Source organism: Carassius carassius, chromosome 6, assembly GCF_963082965.1.
Source record: "Carassius carassius chromosome 6, fCarCar2.1, whole genome shotgun sequence".
NCBI lineage: Eukaryota > Metazoa > Chordata > Actinopteri > Cypriniformes > Cyprinidae > Carassius > Carassius carassius.
The window spans coordinates 2,295,556-2,321,926 of NC_081760.1; the positions used below are offsets into that span (position 1 = coordinate 2,295,556).

At 36.2% G+C, this 26,371-nt stretch overlaps 1 protein-coding gene across 7 annotated transcripts; it reads left to right on the forward strand.

Moving 5' to 3' along the window:
• Positions 1 to 955: 955 nt before the first annotated feature.
• Positions 956 to 25,165, forward strand: LOC132142203 (glutamate receptor 2-like). 7 transcript variants are annotated; one of them, XR_009434031.1, is made up of 16 exons: positions 956 to 1,247; positions 1,460 to 1,600; positions 11,129 to 11,368; positions 12,954 to 13,150; positions 13,302 to 13,355; positions 14,530 to 14,688; positions 14,824 to 14,991; positions 15,078 to 15,182; positions 16,799 to 16,906; positions 17,006 to 17,212; positions 17,512 to 17,879; positions 18,391 to 18,589; positions 19,682 to 19,929; positions 21,499 to 21,613; positions 22,049 to 22,163; positions 23,097 to 23,231. XR_009434031.1 is itself a non-coding variant. In XM_059551880.1 (16 exons), exons 1-16 carry the CDS (start codon positions 1,175 to 1,177, stop codon positions 24,470 to 24,472), a joined length of 2,763 nt encoding a protein of 920 aa, XP_059407863.1. In that variant the 5' UTR covers positions 956 to 1,174; the 3' UTR covers positions 24,473 to 25,165. The 7 variants fall into 7 exon arrangements, 5 of the variants coding, with proteins under 5 accessions (XP_059407863.1, XP_059407860.1, XP_059407862.1 ...); XM_059551880.1 differs by lacking the exon at positions 22,049 to 22,163 and adding an exon at positions 24,308 to 25,165 and having other exon boundaries at positions 23,097 to 23,312; XM_059551877.1 differs by lacking the exon at positions 21,499 to 21,613 and adding an exon at positions 24,308 to 25,165.
• The last annotated feature ends 1,206 nt before the right edge of the window (positions 25,166 to 26,371 follow it).

The window sequence follows — 26,371 nt, forward strand, 5'->3', positions numbered from 1 at the left end:
ACAGGAGGGACATTTGAAATAATGGAACTTATACAAATTTGGCATATTCTTCATTGAGCTTTTCATGGTAGGTCAAGTTCACTGCAGCCTATGGCACACAGCAGACAGACAGATAGGCTGACACACACACACACACACACATAGATGGATAGGTAGGGTCATGCTTCCACAGACTTCACTGCTCTCTGCTGCTCATGCTGGGAATTACTTCGCTGTGTGCAGATTTTGCCAGACAGGGCATTGTGGGACAATTGCTGTAACAACAACCGGAAGCTAGAGTGTGTACACACTTTTGTGATATGATAAATGCCTCATCATTGTGACCTAAATTGCAATGTTGTTAATAAGAGCTACACTTTATTTTCATTTTTACTTTAGTTGTTAAAAACTAGGTAACATGCCTTAATTTACATAATGGCTCACAAGCTCAAGGAAATCCAGGGTCAGATATTTTGTACTGTGTTTTTTTGTTTAAAAAGAAACTGTGAAAAGTTTAAATGTGCACTTTTTCTTTTTTGGGTGAACTCTTCCTTTAAAGATAGCCTACAACACTTAATTTTGGGGTCCATCGCTTTGGTCTTTGGTCTGAGCCAATTCTAGGTACCAATAAGTGTAATGGGTGTATGTCAGTTATTGATTAGTCCGAGTGAAGGTGGTTAAGCTGTTCATTACCATGTATTTCAGAAGATGGGGAACCCGAACCTATTGGATTACAGGGGAACATCTGTCACCACTCTGGCTCAATCAATAAATTCATAACCATAAGAAATTATGCAACATATATTACACTAATGAATAAGATCGACGAATCGCAATCCTTTAACCCAAAGCAGCTAATAAGCCAACCTGGTGTAATAAGCCAGTGTCCCAGAGCGAGCGCGCGCCTCTCTCCATGCGCGTTCACAGCAGGAGCAGCTTCGTCTCCGCTCGGCTTTTTTCGTCTTCATCAGTATTCTTACCGTGTCCGCCGAGTTGAAACGATTCTCAGGGACGGAGCCGCAAAGGAGGAGGGCAAGACTCCCGCATCATCTCGCCCGCTCTTTCGCTCACCAGCACCGCGGTATAACGAGAGCATCTGCGTTTTAACCGTGTAACAATTTTATCATGTGTCGATTCGCTGTTTTGTGAACAGTGCGCGTTTGTTGGATGCGGGCGCGGGGATAAGCAGAAGACGATGATTTTGTCGGGTCTCCTCTTCCCCGCGTTATGGGGACTGACGCTCGGCGGATCTCCAAGCGTCCAAATCGGTGAGCGCACTTCACCTGTCTGCGCCTTTACATCACAGGCATCAAATTCCGACTTGATACGGCTGATAAAAGAAATAACGGAAACATAATTTTTTTTTGCTTGTGTGCCATGTGAGATTTTCGTGATAAAGCAATGTCTAATTTTAGAAAATGAGACGAGATTGTTCTCATGATTGAATTTTGAATCATGTTTTAATGCGTTATTTTCTCAGGTGGCCTGTTCCCCAGAGGAGCAGATCAAGAGTACAGCGCGTTTCGGATCGGAATGGTTCAGTTCGGCACGAGCGAATTCCGCCTCACTCCTCACATTGATAACCTGGAGGTGGCTAACAGCTTCGCCATTACAAATTGCTGTAAGTCAATGAGATTTCCCCCCCACATGAGCTAATTTATTTCTTATATATTCTAATCTGAATGCTGTTATGAATTAGTCTACCCATGCACAGGTGTGATGATCATAGTGCGGCTAGGTTTCCTCCCTATTATTCATTCATCCTCCAGTCATGGCGCGTTAAATATTAGCTACAGGAGGCTTTATGGCAGGTTCTGTGTGTTATTCTTATTCCTATTCGCCTGCTTACATATGTTCTATTATTAACGCTGGTGTGCTGTCCGTTTACGCAACCCTTGATGTTGGCAAACAATGGGTTTATCATCTTTGAAGCACTTTGCTTTGAATGAGTCTCGACTGTGGCACATTTTGGTTCTGGCTGTCTAGGTGTGCAAACTATGCACTGGGAAGATGGTGGTTATGTAAACCGGTTTTTTTTTCGGGGGGATTAGATAATTGGCATTCGCGGGAGCAGCATGATGATGGTTTCCACAGTAACGGAGGAGGAGAGGAGATGGCCCCGTTTTAGCAGCATCTGCACAATTCGATGGCAAATGAAACAGCAGGTTGCCTCCCTCTGAAGTATATAAGTGCCTTTTGTCGTTATCGAATGTTTTACGGTCGAATTTCACTTTATTTTATTTTGCTGTATGTATATAATTCAAGGGTTTATGACAAGCGAGGCACGAGGGCGTAAAAAAGGACCTCGCGCGCTTCCCTCCCCCACGCATCTTCCATCTGAAGAGCGGTACTGAGGGATGAAACGCGTTATGATTCAAAAATGTGATTAATTATTAGTGCGTGTGAGTTTGTGTCAATGTAAAGGGTTAGAAGATGCTTTGAAATTGTTGGCTTTTAACACAGCCTCCAGACACGCTGCAGTCAGCACTGTTCAATGGATTCACAAAACAGGCCTGAACGATTCATTCACGAATAAGACTGAATCGAGTCTACAACTCACTGATTCACTGAACTCTTTCCTAAAAAGCAAATGTGAACGAATGAGGGTGAAAAATATCTTGTTGGGCCGAATTGTAAAAATGTAACAAATAAAACGTCTTTGAGATTTAGAGAAGGCTATATTTACATTTATATAAATGTATTTGTTTTTATGTGCTGTATATATTGCATATCTACAACAGACCAAACTGGGAAAAAACGTAAACATCAATACAGTATGTATGTGCTACATACAATTTGTTAAAATAATGTTTCAGAGCATTTATAATATAATATGGGGGTTGGGAGTGGGACTGTCAATTATGCATGACACAAATGAAGAATTTAATAATTTTTTTAACACTTCTTCGAAACAAACTGTTCTCAAAACGAGTCGCAAAAATGAGTCAGATCTCCCATTACTATTTATATAAATGCATTAAAGTTTTATATACATTTATGTAAATGCATTCACATTTTTATGAACTGAATCATGCTCGCAACAGACTAAACTGGGCAAAAAATCTGCATAATAAACAGCAATATGTATTTGCCACATGCATATTTAAAAAAAAAAAAAAAAAAGAGTAAAATTTAAGTGCATTTTTAATATGTCACGTCAAAATGGCAGAATCCACACTATGTCTTGATGCAAATTAATAATTGAATCATGTTTAAACTACTGTATGTTTTGAAACAAACTGTTTGCAAGAACAGATTCACAGAAATGATTCAGTTCTTCCACCACTACTCTGGAATCTAATAAGCAGGCTTTTGAGGAATAATTAATATTTTATAGATATATTAAATTACCTTTTGTTTAACAATTGCAAAATTGTAAGACATCATTTCAAAATAGAAGCAAATGCATGACGATTTGAATGTTTTACACTAGCAAACAAACACATTGCTTGAATGAGGTCTCTGAAGACAAGATGTGCACAAACATGGACTGTGGAGGCACTTGGCTTGGCATCTTTAGTGTAGTTTTCACCCAATCCATTAACCTGAATGAGTTGTCTGTCAGTCTGCATGGCTGCTTTTGATGTCAAACACTGATGCTTTGCGATGAGAGCTTCACTGCGACAAGTCTGTGTCTGTCAATAGCCTAAACTACTGCTGATTCATGGGAATGGCTTGGCCACCCCCCACATACCTGTCCCACACATACATAAATCATGCACGGAAAATCTAAATTATACTGCAGGGTGCACATATATAACATTTTGAAAATTGCTTAGGCATTTGATTGTAAGAAAGTGTGAGGAATAGGGGTTTGTGTTTACTGCTTTGGGCTTGCAAATATAGAACGTGTTCACAGCACCTGGAAGATGAATAGGCTTATTATTTTGTCTGACTGTATACAAACATGCCTAGACCAACATTATGTTGTACTGTATGTTTACTGCACAGAAGGAATTTCCTTTCCCGTTGCATTTAGCCACAGGGACAATTCCTCTGAGGATGCAAGAGAAGCAATGCCTCCTCAAAAAATTGGATGGTAAATAATTCATAGTACCAAAATAAAAAAACTAACACTTTAGTTTAGGGACCAGTTCTCATTATTAACAAGTTGTTTATTAGCATGCATATTACTAGCTTATTGGCTGTTTAGTAGTGCTTATAAAGCACATATTATTCTGCATGTCCATATTATAGATTCCTTAATCCTACCCCATATCTACACTTAACAATCACCTTACTAAATATAAATAAGCAGCAAATTGGTAGTTTATTGAGGCAGATGTTAGTGAGAATTAGTCCCTAAACTAAAGTGTGACCAAATAAAACAAAGCAAATATTGCAAAAAAATATGATGTGAGATGAGGCAATGCCTCTATTGCACTATGATTGGTTCATTTGATAAATCCCGCCTCTTGGTTTTGTGCATGTTCCGCGTTCACAAATTTAATGTGTTTAATGTTTTTAGTGTAACTTAATATTTGATTTATAAAAACAAAACAAAAAACATAAAAATAAGAAGTGTGTGGACCGCTGCATGCCACTGATGCTGATACATACATGGCACTAAGCAGGATTTTCTCTCAATGATATAAACATTATGATGTGAATTACTTTGCCAGAAAACCCGACTGTTTAGACAGTTTATGGTCTCCCATTGAAAAAAACACATTTATATTGCAACACACCCTCTGTTATCACTTGTTTGTAACCTTGAGGTGGTTGCAGAGTATCATCCAATTCTATTGACAGATATGTGCTCTAGTATGTTAGGAATCGTTTTTGATGTTATATGTTGTATCATATTCTTTGGTGTGCATCAGTCTCTGTTATTCTGTTCAAAGATTTTAAATGGCATGATTTTTTGGGGATAATCCGATTTGCTTATGTATATTCCTTGATGATATTAGAGTTTGTGTTCCTGGAATCCAGCAGCTTTTCTTCAATAGTTAGGTTGAATAACACATTAATGTTAACGCTGAGCATACAGTGCCTCCAGCTTGCTGTCAGTTATGAGATGCTATCACCAAACAACAGCAGCCCTTACTGTGATGCACTAACAATCAGAACACACCACGGCTCTGTGGATTCCTTGATTCTAGTTGGTTAATCGCAGTATTAATAAGGGCAGTTTTCTTTCCCCTTTCAATGATAACTTATCTGTCTGTTTTGAAAGGTAACTAAATTAAATTTTTGTCTAACATTATAATATATACATTTTTCAACTTAAAGTAATATTTCATGGGCATTTATGTGCAGTCTGCCAGTTATTATTGTACTGACTGTACATTACTGCTTTTATTTTATTTTATTTTATTTATATATTTTTTTAATTTGTATTTTTTTTTTTACAATAAAACATGTATAATATAAACAAAATATTTTAGTATTGTGGTGTGCACACAAATATTAAACTGTGCAATTGTTTTCAATTTGATAATAATCAGAAATGTTTCTTGAGCAACAAATCAGCATATTAGAATGATTTCTGAAGGATCATGTGACACTGAGCAATGATGCTGAAAAAAAGCTTTGCATCACAGGAATAAATTCCATTTGAAAATATATTAAAATACAACTCAATTTAACAATATTATTCTTTACTCTTTTACTGTGACCAGATAAATACAGCCTCGGTGAGCGTAAGAGACTTTCAAAATCATTAACAAATCTTGCAGATGCCATTTTTTTTAAGCGGGATTGAATTTTTCAGATGTTTATTTTCCGATTTCAATTATTTCAGTTAGTTTTTTTTATTTTACTTTTTGATGTCAAAGACACTCAAATATAATGATGTTCTTGTGACGGATCTAATTTGTATTGTGAAAAATAAACTTTAAATATATGTAAAATGTTTTACTTTTCAATTTACATTGTGTCTATGAAATACAAATACATAAAACACACCAAAATATATATATATATGTCACTTCTACTATCTAAATCTGTCTCTTTCACATGCACAGTCAACCACCAGCATGTTGAAGGCAGCATAATGATGGTGTGTGTGTGTGTGTGTGTGTGTTCTATATTAAAGATATTCACATCAGTGTGTCCAAAAAGGGGTGTGGAGGATTTAGTGCTGAAGACAGAATGAAGAATGAGTGACTGAGTATTTTCTCTCCTTTACTGACAGTCCCTCAATCCCTACAATCTGCAATCACCTTGAGGAACAGAAAGAGAGAGAGGGGTCAAGTAAAGCAGGGTTCATTTAAAGCATTAGTTAATCAAGAGAACACAGCTGACATTTCAATGAGGAATGTGTATGTGACGTTATGATTTGGTGCTCCACAGGGAAAAGAGCTGTTTTAAAGTCATTAATGTGTGTGTGTCTGCAAGAATATAAACCTGATCATTACAGAGGAAACATGTTTGAGGTGAGCTTGTTATCAAGGGTTGTGACATGAGCAGATAATTGTGCACGGGTGAAATGTCACAACATGATGCGTTGACATGTAATTCAATTGATGTGCCATCATAGCTCTAAAAGCTCTAAAAGACAATGGTGTCTTTTTTTTAGCTGTTAGTTCATTGTCAACTAAATTTGGTTCAGTAACAGTGGGAATGTTGCAAAGTTCATTAGTTATGAAGTGAGCTCAACTAAAAAGAAACTCAACAGAAGATAATAGTGTCATTATTCGGCTCAAGTCAGTTGAGTGTTGGTACAGTTTAGCTCATTGATAGTGCAAATTCACAACGTTAATGATGATGTAATATTTGAGTAATAATATGTTTTGAGCACATGAATGAAGGGAAGTTTAAGTGAGAAACTAGGAAATGTTGGGTTTATTTTTCATAGTATAATTGTTTTGTTTAGACTCTTCCGTGTTATTTTTCTGACTTGAATGTGTGGCATTGTAAGAACAAATGACCACATCTGAAGTATGAGTTTTCCAAGTGTACTTACGGATAAATAAGAAGATGTCATGTTGGGATGTCAGATTCCCATTACGGTATGTGTGTAAATGCAAGAACACGCAGGAATGCTCTGACTTTGGAAATTTTCCCAAATCAAAGACAAAGTGAACTGTGAAACCACAATTTACTATTGGATTCAGTTGCAATTTCATTGCGATGTAAGGGTGCGTTTATGTGCGATGTTCATTAAATATTCACACTGAATTTAGGAGGAGACTGTGAAGCTTTAGCAAAGGCCATTTTCTGTCATAAAGTCTCAGTAACATTTGCATATTCAATGCAGAAACAGCTATGATTTCTGATTAGCACAGTTTGACAGATAGACTGTCTTGTCAGTTGACTTTAATGTTTATGCCAATAACTGCTGCCAGATCCAATCAGTTGACAGAGTTTACCTTCTTTGTCATTAATCGGAAAATCCATTAAAATGTTGTTGTTTTTGCATTAGAACTAATGCTATGCACTGCTAAGAGAAATGGTTCTAAACAGTACCAGATTAGGGCTTTTTGTCTCTTTTTTGTTGCTAAATGAATCCCTTTTTATTAAAGTTTCATAAAGAATCATGCTTTGAAAGTGCTATGATGAACCTTAATGGTCTTATTAAGGGAACTATTGTTTTAATAATAGTTTATTTTCAAATAACCCCTCTGTATAGTTCTTATAATACCTTGTAGCCTCTATTATGGGTTTTCCATAAAACAACAACAACAACCGGCAGCAAGATGTGTCATTTAGGAAGTTTAATTTTTTATGACATGAGAAACAAATTGTATGAAAATGACAGTTCTCGAACAAGATTGAACAAGAATAAACATAAAGAGACTAAACATGAATAAACACATAAAGAAATAAAACACCAAATAGAAATAAATGTATTTAAGTTCCAGTGAAATCGCATCTATGTCTCAATGATCGTGTGAGTGTTTATTATTTCTTAGTGTCTGAATAGAAATATACAAATGATTTCAGAGTCACAGTACATTTGTTCTACGTGTTTAAATAAAATATGTTAAGTTTATGAAGGCCAAAAGTAGCCATTCTGAATGGACAGTATTAGAGCCCTTCACATATCAGAAGGAAAAGGTCAATGGATAGCAGTTCAGTATTTCTGTCATTAACATTAAAAAGTATCCTCAATTGAACAAAGCTGGTCATATTTACATGTTCTGTTAAAAAACAGTTTGAGCTCCATAAAAGTCGATAATAAAGTGGCTTTGAAAATATTTTATGACAGATTTAAAAAAGGAGAAGGTGGGAATAAAGAACCCTTAAAAACACAAATAATCATTTTAGCATAAATTGGTTGTTCAGGACGATATGCTTCCAAATATAACTGTTACTGTGTGTGAAAAACCTGCCTTTTTAGAGTGTAGAACGAGGATATATTTGTTTGAAATATTTGTAGTTCTTACTTATCCTTTTGATTATACTGGAAGAATATTCTGGAAGAACATTGTTTTCAGGTCACGATTCCCACTATGAATATGGCATACAAACTGCCATACTGCAATTCCCTACTGTACTGACAACACGTTTAGACAGCGAGAGCAATTGACACACAAATGAATCCCCAGAGCATGTATGTGTGCGGCCCCATTCACACACAGCCATATCCCATAAGCCCTGATGTGTGGCAGTGCCAGCTCAGACTCTCTCTACTGTTCTGTGTGACTGCTGATCAAAGTCTCATATTTAGCTTTCTGACTGCATGCAGACTGTATGCAGATCACTCTGTGTGAACACAAGATGCAGCATGGATTATGAATATGTTTCATAGTTCGATGAGCACATACTGTAAATATGCACATGCAACATGTGAATACATAAAAAAAACAGTATACAGTATGTGACCTATATGTGTGTGTGTGTGTGTGTGTCTAATATTCAGAATGCTGGTCAGTATTTAATGACTAATTATACCAGTGTCAGAGTTTAACTTCTCTATTAGGAGGCAATAATAACCCCCTGGAATTCATTTTCAAGGGCATTTTTTTTTATAATAACTTTATTAATTATATTTGTTATGTTTCATGTCCAATGCCTAATTTAAATCAATTACTTCAATCAGTCAGAATAATATAGACTGTTACCAATAAAATTCTATCAACATTAAGTCACTTTAAGCCATTTCTACATGTATTCTCGCTAAACTGCGTGTTATAACAACTGCACTTTGTTGTTTGTGATGAGAGAATTTGTGAGAATGAAGATGAACTATGACTAATCTAAATGCCTCTGATTGGTCATCGTATTCATAAGCTCAACAGAAATGTGTGTGATTGGTTATAATACTCAGTGCTGCAAATACGCTTAAAAAGAAATCTGATGCAACATTAGCAGATCTACACTTTAATTGCATTATCCATAACAGATTTAGTTTAATTGTGCAGGAGCATTATTTATCCCTTTAATTTCAGGCAATTGTACAATATTGTGCTTGTATTGAAGTTTCATAATCTTGTGCATCACCTCAGGCTTTATGTCACTGGTGGCAAATGCCACTGGCTAATAAAATCAGTCTTTGCCCAAAATATTTTTTACAGAGAGTATTCTTGTTGTTACCAATACCAAAAAAAGAAAGAAAAAATACATTGACATTCTTCTTTTAAATTTCAGGTTTTTATGTTGTTCACAATGCTGATACACTTGGGTATATGTGTATGATCTTGATATGTTTGAGATGCTGTGGCTGGCAGAAATATCTGAATATGGTGTATTAGCTAGATTACAGTATGCTTCGTTCAGCTCAGGGTTTAATGTTGCCATGATTTTTTATTTTGTTTCTATAAAACTATTAGATCAACCGTTCTTCTCCGAAATAAAGTTATATGTAGAGTTATAGTCAGGCTTTTGCGTATTGTCCATTTGTCTGTCCAAGTGTACATGACATATTTGAAATATATTGAAAGGATTTGTGCACAGCACTGATCTTTTTATCTGATTAACATTTACTGTATACATACCTCAATCTCGTTATATGCTGTACATCTATTAGCCTGACTTTGCAAACACCATAGTGGCATGATTTAATTTGGACTAAACAGATTAAAGGACATTTTAAATAGATGATATATTGCTATAGTCTGACTCAAATTGAACTTTAAGTAAACACGCTTAAATCTCTAATTGATTTCTGTCTTATAGGTCAGAATGTAGATCATTTAGTGGCTTCTGTCAAAATAAGAGACTCGAGACTAAATGGTTGTTGGCAGTGGTTTGTGGTTAGTGTACATATCATGTTTGCATAGATTTATTGTGTTTAAAAAGCCAGGGTGGCTTTAGGAGTGGGCGACATCTACTGTATGTTGAATTCATTTCTTTCTCTTCAATGCTCAGTCACACTTTCTCAGATCAGATTAAGCACATTTCTCAGAATTAACAGAATTACAGGCACTTTCAGCTCTTCAGTCCCCTTCCAGTAAAAAAGAGGTTACATTTGTAAGTTTGTACATTTGTAATATTATCTGGAGTGTTTAATCCTGACTTCATATGTTCCTCTTACCTGTTAGGAATAATTGTCTTTTATTTACTCTGTTAAGATCTGTAAAAAGAGAAGTATGAAGAGCACATTATCAAGAAGTGCCTTTTATTTGTGCAGAAGCATTTGTTTTTAACTCACTCTCACATGGTTATTTCTAATTTAAGATGGTTATATACAATTTTTGCTTTGAATATACAGTAAAAAATAAAACTGCAAAACAATATTTTGGTCACAATGGTGCCCAGTTCTACTACCAATAATTTAGTTATTGGTACACTATTATTGGCCGATTTGTAAAGTATTTGTTTTGATAAATTATCTGTGTGTTTTTGTGTGTGTGACACTGTATATTTAATAAGGAATGCTAATTTCCCCCATTTTTGCATTTAGATCACCATTGGCATAATTTATTGCTCACTTAAAGTCAAGACAAAATAAAATTTCATGTTATGACTTTTCTAAATGCATGGATTTGATTGTGAATGAACTATCAATGCATATTTTTCATTTTCATTTTTTTATATCAGAAGTTTGAATGTCAAATCTCAGTTTTAATTTACAAAAATATAAGGTTTAATTGCACCGTTAATTGTAATCTTTAGCCAAAATTAATATAAATGTTTTCTTATAGACAAAAAAAGGTTAATTTTAGAATTTAATGGCAGGCATTTATTGGTATCAGCCAGAAATGTAATACCTTGCTATCTTAAAACATTTAGTTACTATATATTACTGTTTTTGTTTTTTCAGTTTGCTCACAGTTTTCTAGAGGAGTGTATGCCATCTTTGGCTTCTACGATAAGAAGTCAGTGAACACCATCACGTCGTTCTGCGAGACGCTGCACGTGTCCTTCATCACGCCCAGTTTTCCAGCTGATGGACTTAACCAGTTTGTTCTGCAGATGAGGCCTGATATCAAAGGGCCTCTCATCAGTCTGGTGGAGTATTACAAGTGGGAGAAGTTTGCCTATCTGTATGACAGCGACAGAGGTAAACACTGTCTCTCTGTCTATTGAGAGATGCATGCATTCTTTATCTTTTTTTCTCAGCCATGGCTCTGTCAGAGCTGCTTGCACACACACTTAAACACACATACACCAGAGAATTCAATCAATAGTCCTATTACTTTGTGGTGAAATGTCTCTTGGAGAAAGAGCATGTGAGTTGGGAGTGCTTACAGATACATTACAGTCTCTCTCTCTCTCTCTCTCTCTCTCTCTCTCTCTCTCTCTCTCTTTCTCTCGCTCTCTCTATTTATAGATCTTTTAATTTTTTAATTGAAGTTTCATCTGTCATTTATTTATTTAGACTAGTTTCTCTTGACAAGCAATTTATTTGTCCAAACTGAATGTAAAACTGCTGTGCATCATGATACAGTCATTGCTAATTAGATCATATTTAATGTGTAATGTGGGATTGTGATTCAACAATGTTTATGAAACTCTGTGTGTGGCATTTTTCCTATATTAATAAAAATGTTTCCCATCTTAAAAAAAAAAAATAGTAATAATAATAATTTTCATGGCTTTTCCAGTCGTTACTGAAATCCAGATTATTACTGGATAATTATTATTATTACTAATGGAATTTATTATTATATTATTGCTATTGCACTCATGAAAAGCAGTTTCTATCCAAAAATATATTTTAAAGCAAGAAAAAATTTCAATGAGTTTTCTAAACCTAGATATCACTGTTAACACTTTATTTTAAGGACCAATTCTCACTATTAATAAATTGCTTATTAGCATGCATATTACTATCAAATTGGCTGTTCATTAGTACTTATAAAGCAGATATTAATGCTTTGTTCTGCAGGAAATCCCCTAATCCTACTCCATAACTAAATTTAACAACGACCTTACTATTAATAAGCATCAAATTAGATGTTTATTGAGGCAAAAGTCATGGTTAATAGTTAGTTAATAGGGAGAATTGGACCTAAAAATAAAGTGTGACTGAAATCATAATTTTTAAATGTTCAGATTTTAACTCTACAATGTCTGTTTGGTCAAATATGAATATTTTTCTTATTGGGGGAAAAATTTATATGCTAAATAATAACACAATATCATAACTCAGTCTTGGACAATTTCAGTTATTATGACTATGTTAGCTGCATGCTTTCTGAATGGTGACTGGAGTGTGCAAGACCTAGATATGAAATCAACCGAGAGAGATAGAGAGGGAGAGATGTGCAGTAAAGAGGGAGGCTTAAGAAAAGAGGAGTATAAAAGGGCAGATGACCAAAAGCGAGAACGGTGAAATAAAGAGAGCGAGGAGGAGAAATGATAAATGAAGGAGAAAAAGTGTCCCAAGGGGCCTTCAAGAGCAATAAAAATACTCCTCCTGATATCAAGGTCTCTGGGCGTAATTATGGAGTAGTGGTTGATTAAAGTAGAACAGTGGTTAAAACAGAGAGTGGCCATAACTGAGATTTGAAAAGACACAGTGAAGCTAGTAGCAATTACACTTTAGGAAGGTAATTAAAGCTTGAGCAGATTGATGAAAAACGTGATGCAGGCATTTGATGTGAAGCACTCACATGCACGCTGCTGTGTGTCTCTCTATGTAGGTCTGTCTACCCTCCAGGCCGTCTTGGACACAGCGGCAGAGAGGAAATGGCAGGTAACAGCCATAAACGTCGGAAACCTGAAGGATGAGTGGAAGGATGAGGCATATCGCTCCCTCTTTCAGGACCTGGAGAACAAGAAAGAGAGGAGAGTCATTTTAGACTGTGAACAGGACAAAGTCAAGGACATTATGGAGCAGGTGAATGATGTACTAAAACACATTACAGCACACGTGTAAGGTCAGGAATGTAGTTAAGGAATGATGTACTGCGTACACCTTCAACATTTATTATGTGAGGCTTTAATTAAATCTCTCTTGTGAATGACGTTTTCGGCCTGCTTCTCCTCAGGTGATTACGATCGGTCGACATGTGAAAGGATATCATTACATCATTGCGAATTTTGTAAGTTGACAACGATCGAGTTTCGAGAAACAATTCATCCAAAAAGAATCATTTTGTCATTTTTACTCACCCTCTTTTTGTTCCAAATACGTATGTCAATCTTTGTTCCATGGAGATTTTGGGGGGGAATTTATACCACAAAACAAATTTATACAGTGACCAAGAGATTTAAAGCTTCCAAAAGCATCAGAAAGGTGGCTAATATGGTTTATGGGATATATTCCAAGTAGCTTTGTAGTGCCACAACAAACTGTTATAATTGGCTTTTTGTCAGAATAATCACATTTCAAAAACGTAAGTTGTAATGTTTTGAGTCAAAATGATGAGAATTAAGTTGCATCATTATGAAATTAATAGCATAATATTAGCTATGATAATTAAGTCATAAGTAAAGAGTGGAGTCAACCACCTGATGTGGTTTCAGATTGCAAGAGGCAATTTCCCGAATGTCTGTCAGGTTTTTTTTCTCCTGAATAAATTCATTTTTATACATAACTATCCTGCATAAGTAAGGTTTTAATAAATCCTGCACATCCGTTTCCTGCATTGCAGACGCTCACTGAGGCAGGCCTATTCCTACTGTCATAATCACAGCATTTCTTTTAATATTGTGATTCTTTTTCTTTAAATATTTTTAATATTATGACTTTTTTTGCAATTCATTTTTGTAATTAAGTTAAGGCTAAATTTTTATTTTTATTTAAGTTTTTATGGCACTATTAAACTGCTATTCTTTATTTATTTTTTGCATGTGGAGCTGAACAATATATATATTGTTCCGCTATATATATATAATTAATTTCCTAAAAAAGCTAATCCCTAAGTGCTTCAACTGTGTAGAAAAGAGCAACTTGGACATACTGCTAAGCATGTTTTTGGTTTATATGGATGAAAGAAGGTCATATGGTGTATGGTGAGTGAATAATGACAAAATTCCCATTTTCTTTTTTTTTTAAGGAATTTTATAGTATTTCAGATTCTAATGATGGTGTATAATATGCATTTCGTAGTGCATGTGATCAGAATGTGTGTGTATGTTGTGTGTGGAAGAATGAGTCATTTAGCATTTTTGTTTGTGATACTAACAATACTAATAGCATATATTTTTATGTAGCATGAATTCTATTATTACAAAATGTATGTATGTGTGTGTGTGTGTGTGTGTGTGTTTCAGGGCTTTGTGGATGGAGATTTGTCCAAGATTCAGTATGGAGGAGCGAATGTATCTGGATTTCAGATAGTGGACTTTGATGACCCACTTGTAGCTAAATTTGACCAGCGCTGGGAGGCACTGGAGGAGAAGGAGTACCCTGGAGCAGACAGCAGAATCAGGGTGAAGGAGTGCAAATATTTAAATGATGCTAAAATCAAAAATATAGCTGACAGCATTTTAAACATAGTTATCGTCTCTATTTGTTATGGAAGTTTTTATCGATCATAAAACATCAGAATTTTCTTTCTCTTGCAGTACACTTCTGCTCTCACATACGATGCTGTGCAAGTAATGACCGAGGCATTCCGCTTTCTTCATAAACAAAGGATTGATATCAGTCGCCGTGGCAACAACGGAGACTGCCTGGCCAATCCTGCGGTCCCGTGGGCTCAGGGGATGGAGATAGAGCGTGCTCTCAAACAGGTCCACTCTGCCGACACGTTATCAATGCCTGTTGTCTGTGTGTGAGAACTTAATAAGATTTAACATCTGTGCATGTGTTTGCTCAGGTGCGTGTGGATGGATTGACAGGAAATATTCAATTCGATCAGTATGGCAGACGAGTGAATTACACAGTCAATGTCATGGAGCTGAAAAACAGTGGCCCTGTGAAGGTAACACTGTGCATCTAGAGTCTGCATTCTTCATGAACTTTAGTATGAGTATTTGGGATGGGAATTGTACAAATTTTCACTAGAGAGTCTGATTTCATTGCCACTTAATGATATCAAATAATGATTCTTGCACCCACCATACAATTTGTTTTAATTATATAATAACAACAAACTAAAGCAACACTTCCTTGATAACATATTTAATTTTTCTGTAATTTATTATTATTATTATTTTCAAATTACCATTTATTTGAACTAAACTCAGTGTATCTTTACCTGCACTACCAATAAAAATGTTTGGGTCAGTAAGTAATTTATTCAGCAAGAACACATTAAATTGATGATCAAGTGATCAAAAACTTCTATTTCAAAGAAACACTGTTCTTTAGAGCTTTCTACTCAACATTCATAATAATAGCAAATGTTTGCTAAGCAGTAGTGTTTCTTGAGATATTAGCATAATAGTATGATTTCTGAACGATTATGTGACACTGATGAGTAATGCCTGCTGAAATTAAGCTTTGCCTTTGCAGGAATTAATTACATTTTAAAGTATATACTGTTGTTTCATGTTGTTAGAATATTTTACAATATTACTGTTTTTTACTGTAGTTTTATAAAAAAAAATAAAGATTTGTCTTGTAAACATTAAATGGTCTTACTGACCCAGAACAAGATAGTAGATAACTAGATAACTACTACCTAACTAGATATAAAGTGATATAAAGTGTTTAACCGATCTGAAAGTACTACACTTTCATTAGAAGCTAAAAGCTTAATAAAAAAATATGCTTTCATAAAATACTGGATATCTAATAAATTAATACATGAAGTGTGTAGTGTGGAATTTTATAAATGATGAGCCTGAGTTTGTGAATGATTCTTTAGTCTTTGCAATTTGTTACAAAGGACCAGTTCATAAAAGTAATTAATGAACAGCATTGATTGTGAAGGATGTTTGTGCAGCCAGCGGGTGCAATGCAATATAAATGTGTGTTGACAGTTTATTCTTATTTCGCTGCACACAGTCTCTTTAATCATGTTTCTCTTTCATCACATTCAAGTCTGCAAGCAGACAGCCCAACTCAGTCATTATTTCTTTTTCCTTGGCACTGTTGATTTGGTTGTACCTCGGCACCACTGCTGAATAGTGATATAGGAAACACTGTCAAGAGTATTTTAGTACAGTGTTCTATTCACATTTAGGAAAAAAATACATGGGTATATATGACTTCCTTCTTTCAGATGAATACAATCTGAGTCATATTAAAAAGTGTCCTGGCTCCTCCAAGCTTTTTAATGGCAGTGAAGGGCTGTTGAGATTTTGAAGTCCAATAAAGTGCATCCATCCATAATAAAAAATGCTCCGCATGGCTTTGGGGCTTTAATAAAGGCCTTCTGAATTGAATCAATGTGTTTGTGTCAGAAAAATATAAGTTTTTAAAACTTTAGAAACCATACTCTCTAGCTTCCGCTCTCTTTCTTATGCGAGTACCCTTTAACTTAACCCTATAAAAATGGTTCTCGGTAAGGTTATTGATTTCTAACCCTAACTTTTAGCACTTGTTAAAGTAAATATTTGATTATTTGTCTTTTGTGTGTGTACTTTCTATCAGATTGGTTACTGGAATGAGATGGACAAAATGGCTGTGACAAAATCTGACCTTTTCCCCAATGATACCATGGGAATGGAGAATAAAACAGTCGTTGTGACAACAATCCTGGTAAGAGATATTCCATGATATTTCATATCAAGTGCAATTGAAATCACCTTCATTCGAAGATAATGTCAATGTCTTTTTCTCCCTGCATGTTTGTTGTAGGAGGCACCGTATGTAATGCTGAAAAAGAATTCAGAGTTATTCACCGATAATGAAAGATATGAGGGATACTGTGTGGACCTGGCCGCCGAGATTGCAAAGCATTGTGGGTTTAAGTATCAGCTGAGGATTGTGGCAGACGGAAAATACGGCGCACGAGATGCTGAGACCAAAATCTGGAATGGAATGGTTGGAGAACTGGTTTATGGGGTGAGTAGTAAAACATAGACTCAGAGTGCACGGTAACACTTTAGTTAAGGGACCAATTCTCACTATTGACTAGTTGTTTATTAGCATGAATATTACTAGCATATTGACAGTTTATTAGTACTTATAAAGCACATATTAATATATTGTTCTGCATCACCTCATTCTAAATTCCAACCCCATACCCAAACCAAACTATTAATAAACATCAGCAAATTTGGAGTTCATTGCATTTCATCATACATTTCCTAGAGGCCTATATGTGTAATTCACCTAATTCCTCTTCTTTTTACTGTTGACAGAAAGCAGACATAGCTGTAGCTCCTCTTACCATCACTCTGGTTAGAGAGGAGGTGATAGACTTCTCGAAACCTTTCATGAGTCTGGGCATATCCATTATGATCAAGAAACCACAGAAATCCAAGCCTGGTGTCTTCTCTTTCCTGGACCCGTTGGCCTACGAGATCTGGATGTGCATTGTATTCGCCTACATCGGAGTTAGCGTCGTGCTCTTCCTTGTTAGCCGCTTCAGCCCTTACGAGTGGCACACTGAGGAGTTTGAGGATGGGCAGCTGGGCCCTAGCGAATCTACAAACGAATTTGGAATCTTTAATAGTCTGTGGTTTTCTCTGGGCGCTTTTATGCAGCAGGGATGCGATATTTCACCAAGGTTGGTGCGTGCAGTGGGTGCTAATGCTAGCCGGCTAGCGTGTGGGGTGTGCTTTCGGCTTAGTGCATCAACAGTTTTCCCACCATTGCCGTGGTTTCTGTATGTTCATGCTCCTGCAGCTCTGGCTTCGTATCCATTTCCATTGAAAATAGTGTAATATACAATTCCCAACTTCAGTGTTCCAAGGGTAAGAAGAAAGAGCCAACAAAGGATGAGAAATGTTTTATCAAAGTTGTGGTTTAAACTTTGGTTGAATATTTCTTCTGTGAACATGCATTCACCCGGTTGGGAACAATAAGATGCACAAGGTCACCATTTCTAGCCCTCTTGGAGAGGTACCGTGTTTCGGCTGCATATTCCCCATTTTTTACAAAGTGAAAGGGTTTATTTTCTTTCTTTCTTTCTTTCTTTCTTTCTTTCTTTCTCTTGAATATTACTGTAAGAACAGGCTGGTTCTGTGGGTGGAGCATGTTGGTGTTAGTGTGTGGCTGACTGTGTTTGCTGTGTGTAGGTCGTTGTCTGGCCGTATAGTTGGTGGTGTGTGGTGGTTTTTCACCCTCATCATCATCTCCTCCTACACGGCTAACTTGGCTGCCTTTCTCACTGTGGAGAGGATGGTGTCACCTATCGAGAGTGCTGAAGACCTGGCCAAACAGACTGAGATTGCATATGGGACATTGGATGCAGGCTCCACCAAAGAGTTCTTTAGGGTGAGTGGACCAGTGTGGTTCATCAATAAAAACAAATCATTAAAATATTTCCCTTGGACCATAAATAAATGGCATGCATATGCTTTTAGATGTTTCAAAAGAAACAATGATGAATTACACAATTTTGATTTATTAATTCATAAATAACATTCGAATTTTTGCTGAATTTGAACTAATCTTATTGCATCGTGAAAATATAAAATTTTCTGATATTTTAAGACTTATACACAAAAACACAATGGCACAGTTTTTCTAAAATATTATAAATATTTGAAAAAAACTGTGCCATTGTGTTTTTCTATAGAAATAATAATAGATATTATGCCAGTGCACATAAGGGAATAGTTTACCCCAAATGAAAATTTGCTAAAATGTACTGTAGATGTAGATGAGTTTGTTTCTTCATTAGAACAGATTTAGAGAAATGTAGCATTGCATCTCTTGCTCACCAATGGATGCTCTGCAGTGAATGGGTGCCGTCAGAATGAGAGTCTTAATAATCTACAAGTAATTCACACCACTCCAGTCCATCAGTTAACATCTTGTTCAGTGAAAAGCTGCATGTTTCTAAGAAACAAATCCATCATAAAGGCATTTTAACTGTGAACCTTCGCTTATGGCCAAAATACAAGTCCATAATTAGACTCTCATTCTGATAGCACCCATTCACTTCAGAGGAACCCTTGATGAGCAAGTGATGCAATGGTACATTTCTCCAAATCTGTTCTGATGAACAAACAAGAATGAGGAAATTGAAAGCACATTATCCTTTTTGGGTAAACTATTCCTTTAATAAAGTTTTCAAGAATTTAATATTTTTAATGAAGCCCTTTTTCATTATATTTTTGGACTGTATCCCCATAAAATCAAAATTAATTTAATTTAATTTAGATTTTAAACACTTATTCATCATTGAGGTGCTGAATTAAATTGCATTTTTAATTTATTTTAATAAAAAATAACGTCCTAGATCTATTCTTGATGTGCATATCTAGAATGAAAACTTTAATATTACTGACCATCATATCCTCACTACCCCGAATCTAAATGTCTCCATTTTTCTCTCTATCTTTGTGTCTTCACTTTAAACAGAGATCTAAGATTGCTCTCTTTGACAAGATGTGGCAGTACATGAAGAGTGCAGAGCCATCTGTGTTTGTTAAAAACACGGTGGAAGGCGTTTTGCGTGTCCGAAAATCCAAAGGCAAATATGCTTACCTTCTGGAGTCCACCATGAACGAATACATCGAGCAACGCAAGCCCTGTGACACCATGAAGGTCGGAGGGAACCTTGACTCTAAAGGCTACGGCATCGCTACACCCAAGGGATCTGCTTTAAGGTGGGTGGAGTAGTATAACAATATGGCCCATGTTGTTATAGTATCCCACCTACCCTGATGTAGGCCGGGGGTCCCCTTTTTTAATGAGGTAAACTAGGTAATAGCAGTGCTGAGTATAGCGAGGGACAGTACCATAGGCAAAAACAGCGATAACAGACAACTGCAGCGAAAGTGAGGGCTTTAAAAAGCCCAGCTGACATCTCTGCCGATGATGGCGTAGAAAATTGAGTAAAATGTAGTCTCAGACAAATAGGTAATTATCTTAACACAAGCTTAATAACAAGTTCAGTTCTAAGTTTTTAATAGGAAGTAAGAGAGCGCCATAAAATGCACAACGAATTAAGATTATATAAAAATTATTAGGGCTGTCAGATTAAAATATTTGAATGAGGATAATTTCATAATCACGTTAATGCATTCAGTTCCTTTTAAGTAGTTGTAGTATTGAGTTTGAGAATGCGTTGCTATATGTGCATCTGCAATAATTAAGCAATATAACCGTTTTCACATACTTTATGGACTTAATATTAAATTTGAAAAATATCGGTAAAACCGATTATCGGTGAATCTCTAAAAAGAATAGAGAATGAAGATTAATTTGAAAAGCTCTCTCCCTGTCAATAATTTTGTTGGTTCAGGTTTGCCGATAGGTGAAAACTGTTGTTAAAGGCACTAGACAATTTAATTAATTGCTTGTTATTGTTCCAATTTTGACAGCCCTAAACATAATTGCAAGAATTAACTGGTTTACTCTTGAAGTTTTCAAATGTGTTTTATCCCGTAGTCTACAAGTTCTGAAGCCTTTTTTTCACCTGTTTTGCTGAAAATCAACTGCCATGTGTTCAATGAAGCAAACATCAGCAAACATTAAATTACTTCTGCTCACAAATAGCTTTCTCCCCGCTTTAAGCAAAGCATAGTGTAGTAATGAAAAACTGAAGCTATACACTTACAACCAAAATTCTAAAATGCTTGTTTCGCGGTTAGTATGACCCATTTTTGCTCATGTTTGCCACTAGTATCTGCTTTATTGAATGCATGTCTGTTTTTAATGACTGAAGCAATGGCCTTTTGCAACCAGACTGTGTTATGACAAAAGCTATTTATTGATAATGAGTAATAATCAATGCATGTGATTGGGCACTTGGATTTTGAATGATTCATAGACTGAAAACACAATAACTTGATTATGAATGCATTTGATGATGCACTGTTTGAAGTATGCATGCTGTCACTCTTGATACTTCTAACCAGATTTGTTTGCCTCTTAGAGTGTTTTCTGCTAACTGATTTGAGGATATGTATGTGCGATTATGTAATAACTGATACTATTGCTGATCCTCCTCTGTTCTAGCCTCCTGCCTAAAGAGTTTGAGTTTAAAAAGAACTCTTAAAGCTCGACCACCTTATATTATAATGGGCTGTTTAACGTCATTTTGATTGGTTGGTTGATTTGATTGATTGTCTAACCCAATGTTCCATTCATTCTATGCAACTTGTGGGGGCGTGGCCCATTGCAGCCCCGCCCCCCCATGCTTTCTGACAAGTATGTTTTATCGTTTGTTTAAGAAATGCGGTAAACCTTGCAGTGCTAAAACTGAACGAGCAGGGGCTTCTGGATAAATTGAAAAACAAATGGTGGTACGACAAAGGAGAGTGCGGCAGCGGAGGCGGGGAGTCAAAGGTCAGACCCGTGCTGGGGACTTTTGGGTAAAAAATGAAATGAACTAAATGCAAATGAGCAGGAAGCACTACCAGTGGCCCTCGGGAAACAAGCTGAGGCACCTACAAATTTGATTACACCATCGGTTGGTCAGCTAGATTTTTCAGAAAGAAACATCTGCTCCAAAAGGAAATCTAGAATACCTTAAAAAGACATTCCCAGAGGTACACGGCTCATTGGCGGGCTCTGTTTCTGCTTCCTGCTCGCGGCGATGAGTCTGTGCACATCTGGCACGGCAAAGCCGTGTTTGCCGACTGCCAAATGGAGCGCAGACTTCCGATCGCCACCACGCTCAGGGCTGAATCATTGCCAGTGCTGTTAGCGAGTGCAAATGTTACTGACAATAACATAAAATAACATTGGTAATGTTATTTATGTTATTTCCCATACGCAAAGAACGCCAGTAAACCTTGCAGTATTGAAACTCAGTGAGCAAGGCATCTTAGACAAGCTGAAAAACAAATGGTGGTACGATAAGGGAGAATGTGGAGCCAAGGACTCTGGAAGTAAGGTCAGTCACTGCAGGGAGCGTGAGTGTGTGTGTGTGTGTGTGTGTGTGTCTGGTAGGGCCAAAATGTGTATGTGTGTACACATGAAAACTTGTGAATACACTGTCTCAGTTTGGGCAATCCCAAGCATCAGCAGACTGACTGTGTGTGTTGGTGTGTGTGTGTGTCTTTGTGTGTTCAAGAAGAAAATAGTATGAGAGCGATACAAAAGGAAGCTTGTGCAAAAAAGTAATATAGTCTATAGCGATGTGTGTGTGTCGAAACAAGTCCCTACACAGATTAACCACCGCATGAATCAGAACCTGACCTGTACTGTGTATATAATCAACGATGCCTATACAAACAGGGCTGTAATATATAAACGCACAGTAATGCATGCGAGAGACACATAGCCGAGACACATTTTATACACAAATAAATGTCTACTTGATCCACATTTCTCTCACGCACAAACACGCGTACTCCTTCCTGTATAGGTTCAGAATTTCCTTGTGCTCCTTTGTATTTCTATGTGCTTTATTGAAAACTTGTCCTGTTCCTTTTTATTTTTTATCTTTCTTACACTCTCTCTTTCTCCCTCCTATCTCTCTTTCTCTTCCCCATGCGGTCTCTCCTTCTCCCTCACCAATGCTGTAAATGTTGTTTGTATATTTGCCTTTTACCTTAGCTGTCTTTAATTGCAATTCTGTAGGTGGCGTCTTTTTTCCTTCTTTATGTGCACATACTGCACCGTATTGTTCTGTTGTACTTTTGTAGCCGTCTATGTATTTTACTGTTAGACACTCACATATGCACACTTAATACTGTACTTTTTTTGTAGTGCAATTACCTTTAAAGTCGTAGTCTGTCAAATATACAGTGATAGTTAGTAGTAATGGCATACTGTCATCCTTTCTCTCTCTCATCTTTGATTTTTTACCTTTAACCCCTTGCAGGAGAAGACTAGCGCCCTCAGCCTGAGTAATGTTGCGGGTGTCTTCTACATCCTGGTGGGTGGCCTCGGGTTGGCCATGCTGGTCGCTCTGGTGGAGTTCTGCTACAAGTCTCGCGCGGAGGCCAAACGCATGAAGGTTGCCAAGACTCAGACCCTAAATCCCTCCTCTTCCTCGCAGAATTCTCAGAATTTTGCTACTTATAAGGAAGGGTACAACGTTTATGGGCTGGAGAGTGTTAAGATCTAGTGGGGTAGGAACGGCAGAGGCTTTATTTTTGTCGTTTGTTCATTGTTTAGTTTTTTTGTCACTTTTTTATCGTATGGCAAATGCTTCATCGCCACTGCATGATTCTCCAGGCATCACGCTGACATGCATTTAAGGGCTCGTGTCAAAATGTAGGTGATATAATAGTTGGGTGAACTATCCCTTTAATTTTAGCACGTAATTTCGTTTTCCATTATTTTTTTCTCAACTCTTTTCTGAATTAAACGGGGCCTTTTCTCCAACATAAAATCTAAATGGACCCTGTTTAATTGGATGTTTCTGGTCTTACTGTGAATCATGTGTTATTGTAAGAAAAAAATGCTCCATCCTACATAATAGCATTTTTTGCAAAGTCTAAATGATACTGTGACAGATTTACAAAGACGTTTTCAGTTCTCAAACTTCACATAGTTTCATATATCAAGAGATGAAAGAAAATTTTCATGATAGGACCTCTTTAAAAATACAAAATCACACATGCAGTTGTTTAACTGTATATTTTTGTTATACTGTGCCTACACACACATCTTATGTGATCAGGATTGAAAAACGAGGTAAAGGATGAACAGAGGGAGGGTACAATTTATGGCAAAAAAAGATTGATGGATCATAGAGAAATTAATTTGTTTATCATCATTGGCGCTTGTGGTTGTTTGTGAATTGGCTGCACCGCTTGCTTTTGATACAAAGCTCAGCCTTCTTAGAGCGAGACCCATTAGCTGTCAATCATTCTCCACCCCATCTGCTCTTCATAAACATCTACAGTTATGTATAGATGTTAAATCTGTATATATAATATAATCTGTATTTCTATAAATATATGCACTGTAAAACATTAACAAATGTTTCTGTTTTTTTTTCTCTTTCTGTCTCAATGTGTGTGAATTTGGGTGTGAATCGCTGTGTTGTTCTACATTCTGTTTGTGTGGGTGTGTGTTTGGTAACAGATGACGTTCACAGATGCTATGCGCAGTAAGGCCAGGTTGTCTATAACGGGCAGTACAGGAGAGAACGGGCGAGTGCTGACTCCAGACTTCTCTAAAGCCGTCCATGCTGTGCCGTACCTGAGACCTGGCATAGCAATGCCTGTGAGTGTGAGCGAGCTGTCCTGAGTGCCTTACATACACACACACTCACACACACACACACTGGTGCAAGCATGCTGTACCCACTTTAATACATATCCAAACATGTGTACATATTCTTACACACACTGACACTATATATACAGACATAATAATAGTTAATTATTCCATATACAACGAATCATGACACCTACACACAGGATGTCAGATCCATACATGCATAGACATGTTATCACATATGTTTACTGTTCAGTGCAATCATATTTTGACCAGCGTTGATGTATACAGCCACCATCTGCAAAAAAAATGCTGACAGACAAAAAAAAAGTATACAGGCACAATGCTGTGTGTACATATGCAGATAACTTCACAAACCTTGTGCAGCCACAGTCTTATAATGTTTCTTGTTGTGTGCATTTTACATCACTGCCTTTCCAAGTTCTCGTTTTGTCACACTTGAATACGCACATATAAAATGACCTCATTTTGCTTATGTATTCACACAATCGCCCCACTTCAGTTTTCATGGATGTTTTTCACAATGTAAAGTGATGAGGAACAATGTGCCACACTGAAAATAATTCCAATGGGAAAATCTCCACACCTGTTTCCATAGCAACCTGTTTTTGGAATCTCTGATTCTCAAGAACTCAAGCACACGAAACATCTGCATCAAATGTGATTTTGTTTACGCAAACTATATGACATATATATATATATATATATATATATATATATATATATATATATATATATATATATAAAAAAGTTTGTCTAGAATAATTTCTTATTATATGAGATATGTATAATAAATGATGTATATAATTACACTTTTGTTCATTTGATGTTAATGTTACCATGCGAATGCTTGACTTAAAGAAAACAGAATCTAAATGATTTGATTAGGTCTGTTTCTCCTCCTCACTGGTTTGATTTGTTGTGATGTTAATTTTTTGGATTTTGGATCACTGTGTTCGGATCTGTTTTTTTTCTGGCTTATGGGCAATGCAAGCAGTAGTTTTATTAGTCTTTTAATTAAAAAAAGAAAACATTTAAGAATATTTTACCTTCTGCATTACACAATTTAGATGGTATATTGAAACTGTTATATTGATTAAGATGGATCTGTATATATATATATAAAATACCCCAAAATGCCAAATATTGATGTGTGCCAAAATATGTCAAGGCATTTCAGATGCATTTATTAAAGTTGTCTCTGTTTGGGAAAGTGTTAAGATTGAAAATTAGTACCCTATAATCAGAGGTTTGTTATTTATGTCATATTTGGCTTTTTTGTTTTGTTTTGTTTTTCATATCAAATGCATTGTACTTTTATTAAGATGAACTATGATATGCAGTTTTAACTGTGAAAAGCATGACAACCTTTCATTATGTTTGTTTTATAAAAGCGATGATTATATCGCTAATATTAGTTAACTAGGACTTTAATTTATGTAGTCCAGTTATGATCTAAAGACTAAGAGATGGAGATGATTATTACAGATAGTTATATTGATAAAGTATAAGCTGATCACCCTTTTCTATGACATGACGTGTAACTGAAATCTTGCTCATTAGTTTTATATATATATGTACTGGACATGTAAATAGAAACCGTTCGAGTGTATAACTAAAAATCTTAGTTGATACACCAGTTTGCACAAATGCACACAAGAGGATTGCTTATATTGTGCATTTGGGAGCACGTTTGGGAACCTATGAGCATCATACCAAGCTGTCTCTCACATACTGACACACAAATGGACCTGTCATCACTATCTTCATTTCAGTTATATGTCTGCCATAGGATGAAATGGAGGATGTTTTTCTTAATGGAATGTGGACTGATTGCTTTATTTTTTGGAATCTTTTGGAATAAACAGAGACTCAGAATCCACTGTTATTTTTCGTTTTACTCTGTTT